Genomic DNA, 7,823 nt, shown 5'->3' with positions numbered 1-7,823 from the left:
AACATATTCAACCAGTCCCTATCCCAGTGCTTGATTCCACCCTGCCTGAAGTCCTCCACAATCATTCCTCTACCAAAAAAGACCACTGCCAGCACCCCTAACGACTACCGACCAGTGGCACTGACACCTATCACCTATCACTGACACCTACCTATCAGTCACATCACAACAAGCCTGCCAACCACTTTTGACTCCCACCAGTTTGCATACAGAGCAAACAGGGCTACAGAAGATGCTATTGCCACGGCTCTCCACACCACACTTACACACGTGGAACAGAGAGGGAATTACGCCAGGCTGCTCTTCATAGACTTCAGCTCTGCTTTCAACACGATCATACCAAGCAGACTGGTCACCAAACTGATGGACTTAGGGCTCTCACAGCAAATCTGCTACTGGATCAGAAATTTCCTGACAGACCGCTCCCAGAGGGTTAGAGTAGGAACAAATTAAAAAAGAAACGGTTAGTGTCCTTTTACCGCTGCTCTGTGGAGTCAGTGCTAAGCTATGGCATCTCGCTGTGGTTTGCCAGCTGCACGGCAGCAGAAAGAAAGGTACTCCAGAGGGTCATTAACACAGCGCAAAAAGTAATTGGCTGCTCTCTTCCACCTCTTGAGGACATTTATAAAACACGCTGCCTCAGAAAAGCCCACAGTATCCTCAGAGACTCAACACACCCTGGTTACCACCTATTTGAACTGTTGCCCTCAGGGAGATGCTTAGGACCATCATAGCAAAAACAGACAGGCTGAGAAACAGCTTCTATCCCAGAGCCATCATAGCACTTAACAATGCACAAAACTGACCTGTATTTGTCTCTCTGTTGTGTTATATGTCTTGTGTTTTTATAGTGTAAATATGTATATATATATGTTCAATCTATATTTTTATTGTTTTTGTGTCTGAGAGCTGCTACCTCAATTTCGTTGTACTTGTGCAATGACAAATAAATATATTCTATTCTATTCTATTCTATTAGTTCAGCAAAAATCCAGCTAAACTGGCAGCCATTTTGGATGGTTTAAACCTGGTGTTGGAGAAAATAGTGTGATAAAGTGTTTCTACTTACATACACCACGTGGTGGCGCTGGTTAGCTATTGAAGTCTAGATAGCATCATTTACTATCTGTTGTCTTAAATATATTTTCTTATTAGTTTTTATTAAAATGGATTGACATGGGACCTGGAGCAAACTCACAAAGAGTTTATGAAACCTAAAAAAATAAACACATGTGTGAGGTAAAATATAATATTTACTATAGCGTCATTATTTACTATAGGTCATTATTTTCTTCAGTGTTTTTATTATTTTGTGAGGTTATATTTGTTTTTGTTAACTACTGGTATGTAACAGCAACTACAACTATATACTATACTGTTTCTAGCAGTAAAATATTTAGCATTGTCATTATTATTATTATTATTATTACTATTATTATTATTAGGCTACAACTACTACTGTATAGTGTCATGTTGTCTTCTCTTTGTATCCATCATTGGTTGTGCTTCTGTTACTCAATGCCACAAATCCATACCAGAATGAATGGACAGCCTCACTACAAACGGTTAACAGAGTGTTTCTATCCATCCTAAATCCTTGCCCACCACAAGCCACAGACAACGGTGACGTCAGCATCGAAAAACTGAACTAAACAAGCCATTTCCACATGCGTGAGGCTCTGCTGTAGAGCTACGCTAACACTGCCGATAATATTTGTGACAGTAGCTTTGAATTGTAGTCAGCGTTTCCTCAGTAATTTCACTGCGATTCTATTCCTTTGATCAGCTTTAGTTTGGCGTGCGTCGTGCACCGTCGAGCATTCGGCAAGCATGTCAGTGAAGCCGAGCGAGGAGCCAAGTTCGGAGGCGGGGTGGTTCGGGGACGATTTCGAGAAGATTGATCGCTTTGGGAGCAACGTAGCCCAGTTCGACGACTTGGATGGGCAGCGAATGAAAGACTGGGAGGACGAAACAAGTGAACAGAAACAGTTCTCGCACCATCCCGAGAGCAACCGGCAACCGCTCCCTGTTGTCATGGAAACTGCATCTACAGGTAATCCGGGCTATCTAAGGCCCAGCGCATCCTAAAGCAACCGAAGCCTAATGTCGACTGATGTGTTGTCCTATTTGAACAGCATCCTAAGCCTCGCCTGTTAGCCTGAAATTGTTAGCCACCCAAACAAAGTGGCCTGACCGATCAGACTTCGTTAAAGTAAGGTACATGGACAGCCTGGGTAAGTTGACATGCCAGCTAGCTTCTTCCAAGTTAACACCATATTTTATTGACCGTGAATTTACATTCGGTTGTTTTGTAGGATTTTTAAATATTGAAGCATTCTGGATGGGTAGGTGAAGTAAATAAACGTCCAATAGATACAACGTCAGTTGAATCGGTGGGTCATTCGCACCGAACGCCAGACATATGGTGCTGAAATGACAACCGATTTTACCAAGTTGACCGGTTTTAGGTTTTTTAATACAAAGTTACATTAAGAGCTATAACCTGTTGTCATAGGTGCTCGTATCATCGATGTCTGTTTGTCTTGTCGTGTTTGTTTAAGTGGGCAAATAAACGTGCATACGGTGTGACTGGTTAGTTTGTCCGGTTAGCTCAGCCTAAAGAATGCATTTATGTAACAGTCTCGTTTGGCACATTATGTATTCGGAGGATAGGGGGTGGGGTACTGGGGTGACATGAGCGCTTCAATGGGTCAGGGGACTAAATGGGTTTCCCTTTTAGAATGAGATAATTCATGATAAGGAGATGCCTTTGTAGGCTACTAATTGGATGAAAAAACATGTTCCTTTCCAGACGCCGGGCGCAAGACCGTTACCTAACGCATTTAAGTTTTGCATACCAAAACACAGACGATCGGGTGTTTCAACTGCAAGTGGTAGTCAAATGTTTTTGACAAGTTAAACACCGTAATTAGGGCGGAGAAAGGAACTCATGCAAAAGGAAGTGAGGACATTAGCAACACCACAATACTGTAGCCAGAGTTCAGATGCTTTTTGGTAATATGTGAAACACGCTGTTGTGTTTACGCACTTTCCGAGTTATGACATAATTCTAGCAGTTTACCGTATGTGTCTTAACTCAGACAGTGGGCATGGTATTAGTCACAGTTTTATTTACCCATATGTGCAATTTGATTGAAAAACAAAAAATGCGACTAGTCACTCTTTGGTTGTGTTAAGCTTTGTTTCTCAGAATCTCTGAAATGAGGTGAAAATAACCCACTTGAAATTTTCTTGCTCAATAACAATCGTGACAGGATGTAGCGTAATAATGAATCATTGTCACAGAGGCTTGACAGTGGGAAGAAGTGATAAGCCAACATTGAAAATACGATTGTTTGGTCATTTCTAATGTGTGAAATACTTTGGCATGCGTTCAGTGTTTACACTGTAATAACCATGGTGCTCTGTAGAACTGCACAGTCATCCTGAGCAGAATGTTAACTACAGTGGTCACGGTCAACAAGGTCTGAATCATGATGGAAATAGGTGGCCCTCTTGCTTGATTAAATTCCAGCCTTAGGCTACATAGAGGCATCAATATGGTTCTGTCATTAGAGCCATTGTGCATTTCAGAGTTATTATAGTTTTAGTTAACTATAGTAATCATATTCGCCAAGTCTCCAGATCTTTGTGTTTCACTGTCTGGGAGTGGATGTAGGGTTAGGGTTAGAGTCTCTCCCTCTCTCACTGTTTGTGTGTGTGAGTGCATGCGCGTGAGTCTGTCTTTCTGTCTCTCTCTTTCTCTCTGTCTCCTTGACTGTCTCTAGGGCAGTGTGTACTTTCACTCAAATCTCTGTACTTTGGTTCAGACAGTTAAGGAGAACATGAGGTCCGACATTAGTCTGTGGCTAGACTCAAACGGCCACAGCCCAGTTGTTGGCAACCTTATGCACATAGCAGCTTAATCTGTTACTTGTCTGCTTAATTGTTGTCAGTTTTGCATGTCACAGCAAGGAGGAGGATATTGATATAATTATATTTAGTGTAGTGCTCTTCATTGTTGTAATTGTAGTTAAGCTAGAAGTAGGCTGTTTGTTACTGCAGGCCTAATGCTTCTAATTTCTTCAAATTCAGTGAAGAATTATAAGCATAACGGTGTCTCTTAATGTATGGTATTATGTTCCTCTCAATTTACTGTTTGTAACCCAATAAGCTGGCTAATTATAACCTGTTGTCAAGGCACACATGTTGGTAAGGTGAGGATGCACTGAATCTTCTGTTCTTATTGAATCTAGTATACATTTCTTTATGGCTTGTGCTTATCTTGGTGGTAGCAAAATGTATTAGAATGCTTGCAGCGTCTCTTAACATAGTAACCTGATATTTCCAGGCAGAATCATTCGTATGACTGAAATAAGAAACCAATGTCAGGCCAGATCAATGGTGCTCATCTTTGGGTCTCCAGATTTAGATTTTGTGCCTTGCCCTCTTACCTTAAAATTGCAGGCCTCTTCAGATGGATATTAAAATAACAGTTTTAGTACCATCCTCAAATTCATTTTGATAGTGTATAGTCATGTGAAGGACAGATAAACACCCGAGTCTTTCCCACTAGCCATCCAGGATATGACCTATGTAGTTCTGTGTACCGGGCTGGAATACCCTGCAAAAATGGAAGAAAAGCTTTCACAGCATGACATTGCCAGCTATACTGACAAAACACCCCAGTTAGTGTGTTGGAAAGCTTCTATCAGTGTCAACTGGGCTGTTGGTGGTGTTTGCAAGGTTTTTGCATGCCTTTTAGGTAGTTAGCTTGCTAGTTTTGGAACAGAACTCATTATTGCTGCCTTAACAACACCAAGGTCATGGGTCCAATTCCCAGGTAACACACACTGTAAGTTTATGCCTTACCTGTCCAGTAAATTGATAAAAGAAAAAAATGAGGAGGAGGACTTGGTCAAGGAATCTAACACAACTCATAATATCAACAAAAAGGGTTAAACTTAACAGTGACGCTGTGCAAGTTCACATGAAACAGGCACTCTGTTCGTACTCACTCTGCTATAACGAGACCCTCAAGGGACCTACCTGGCCTAAGCCAGAGATAGGCACAGAGACAAAGCACTGCTATTTTTCCGAACAAAACTAAATTGTCTGGGCTATCATGGGGTATGTAGATTTGTTTGTTTGGGTGTGTGGTCCCATATTGAGCCATGTGACAACAGAGTTACAAGAGCTCTACTGATAAAGGCTCTGCTCTTAATCTGGGCATCCAATCAAGCCTTGAGTTTCATTGGCTCTTGGCTGACATTCATTTCCTAATTGTATTTTAAAAACAGTCTAGATTCAATTGAACTAATCACTGCATGGCCCTCTCTGACTTGTTGTTGTATTAGCAGCTTTATATGAGTCTTGCCCATTAGAGCCATTGAGATCAGTTTTCTGACCTGAATGTGTGAGTGTCCGATATCTGAACAGACTAGTGTGTTGAAGGTTCTCCGATTTCAGCCAGGTTGTCTATCAGTTTATACCCTGACTGTCTCCAGTGTCCTCCGTTGCCCCTTCAGACACACAATCTGCCACTTTGCTATGCGGTTCTACTGACACGACACTTTGTTGTCAAGGTTCACTGGAGTGGTTTTCCATGAGCAACTGCAACTGTTTGCTCAGCACAACTGAATGTCAACATAGACAACACAGCACTGGGTCCTCTGATCATGAAATATACATGCCGTCTGCGGTCATATATCTGGTTAAAAAGTGATTTGTTTTCCTTATTATCAGATATAGTTTTAGAGTATAATGTGTAGGCCTAGAAAGGCTGGATCAGTCCAGCTAGGCCCTTGTACTTTTCCCCATGGGAGAATCATTGAATATGGGTTTGAGTGGAAGCACATTAGTGATGAAATATTCATGAGAGTGCATTTTGAAATGGACGTTTCCTTCTTGTCTCTCCCCACCCGGGTGAGTTCTTTATGCGGGTGAGCGAGGGGGCAACACATTGAAAACTGCTGTCTATTTTTAGGGGGCCAACCCATAGCCATTAAAGTCCAAGTGATGACACTAAGGCTAACTGGCAATTAAGACACACCTTAACATACCCCATCATAGAGTCCTAGAAAATGTAGTGATGTAGTTAAAGGTGCAGTCTGCTGTCCTAGTTAAAGGTTATTTTTGAGCTCAAAAGCCGATCAGATTACACCACTCCCTTCTGTGCTCTTGAAGCAGTGTATTGACTAGCTGGAATTGTGCATGGCTCAGTCAGGGCTACTAAGTTTGTTTCCCATTTACACAGCCAGGACTGTGTACGAACACCACGTTTTCCACATAGGAGAGACAACCAGAGGACCGTTAGGAGCTATTCACTGAATTTGACAAAAACTGTATTGGATTAGAATCACAGACTCCGCCTTTATGGGCATGAAATGTGACATAAAGGTACAGTGCTAGGCTAACTCCCTTGCGTATCTCTCTCTCTTTGCTTTACCTGACACGCAACCTGAGACTTGAGTAATGTCGTCCAGGGCAAAATTGGTGACAGACAGCTGTAAAGTGGATCCCAGAATTCCAGCGTTGCGACTGTCTCGGTGGAATCACACTGACTGACAAGTTTTAGCTTGCTAGCAGCACGCCAACCCCCACCGAGAGACACTGAGGGGCAGCATCAGCAACGCTGTTAGCTGTTGATTGACAGCTGAGACATCGCAGCCAGGGCCAGTGTAGCGTGCCTTTTTGGCCTGACTTGTTTGACGGAAGTTGTAGAGGCGCCCAAAAATGACCCAGCTGTCTCAGCATGAGCGAGCATGAGCAGTAAGATGGTTGGTATTGACTGACTGATACAGGGTCACGTCCACTTCTTCTTAAAAGGTGGGGATTTGGAGGGTTGTGCTCTCTGGATGAATAATTTAGCACTTGGAGTAAGAAATGCCTTGTCAGGCCTGTCAAAGGGAGAGCTTAAGACAGAATTAATGTGTGCAGTGTTTAGTTGCTTCAGCCCACTTGTAGAGTTCAACCACATCTGCTTACTCTATGGTGAGGAGGAGCAAGGTATGTTATGGATTAGGTTTCTCAGTTCTATTTCAAATTGACTTATTTATGTAGTGCAATTAACAGTGAACGTTGTCTGAGGGCACTTCAAGGAACCAGACGCCTAACCACCCAAGAGCACAAAAGCAGCTGAGGCAAGGAACAACTCCCTCATTACAGGAACAAAGCTTAACCGAGCTCGAAAGGGGGCACTTACCTGCCTAAGATTGGCCCAGGAGTGGGGAAGGATGAGACAGGGTGGAAGGGGAGGTCTTACTAGTCAGGAGAACATGGTGGAAGTACTTCATAGTTGGGTCTTCTTACAGTGATCATGGCTTTGTCACTGTGGCTTGTTTTTCATGTCTGTTAAGCTAGCAATAGCAATCCTTAATGTACTAAATCACTGTGCAGATCTTTCAGATTCGTCAGAAATGGTTTATGGTAATGAACAAGCTCTTTCTTAAGCATCCCCAGAAGGCCACAAAACTGTACTGACTTACATCTGTCACATTAGCGACTCCTTTTGATTCACACGACAAGCTTAGAAGCTCTGTTTACAGAGCCTCTCCCCCTTAAAAAAAATCTTTTAGAGAGAGGCAAGCTATTGAAGCCCATCCAATTAATATTCAGCCCTTATAAACAATGCTGGCTGTGCCTTGCAAAAATAGCCCCGCCAAGGCAGCCATTGTGTTAGCATTACCGCTGTTTCCTTCTTTTCAGTGATACTCTGTCTTCGAGACAATGCCCAGGTTACCTCAGGAGGTGCCCCGAGTCACTCGGCTTTAAAAAACAACCCAGCCCTGGAACCGGAGAGTTCCAGTCACCCCCCTCCCAGA

The 7,823-nt window shown here is 42.8% G+C and overlaps 1 protein-coding gene across 3 annotated transcripts in view; it reads left to right on the top strand.

Annotated features, from left to right (window-relative positions):
• The first annotated feature begins 1,503 nt into the window (after positions 1–1,503).
• The window catches only part of rtn1b (reticulon 1b), a 47,416-nt gene continuing 41,096 nt past the window's right edge, over positions 1,504–7,823 (top strand). The window contains exon 1 of one of the 3 annotated variants that reach the window (XM_031581212.1): positions 1,504–2,053. In XM_031581212.1, coding sequence (XP_031437072.1) covers positions 1,831–2,053 — 223 coding nt within the window. In that variant the 5' untranslated portion in view covers positions 1,504–1,830. The other 2 variants (XM_031581213.2, XM_031581214.1) reach the window with 2 other exon arrangements.

The sequence above is a fragment of the Clupea harengus genome, chromosome 15 (genome assembly GCF_900700415.2).
Source record: "Clupea harengus chromosome 15, Ch_v2.0.2, whole genome shotgun sequence".
NCBI lineage: Eukaryota > Metazoa > Chordata > Actinopteri > Clupeiformes > Clupeidae > Clupea > Clupea harengus.
This window is presented reverse-complemented; position numbering and strand designations above follow the sequence as displayed.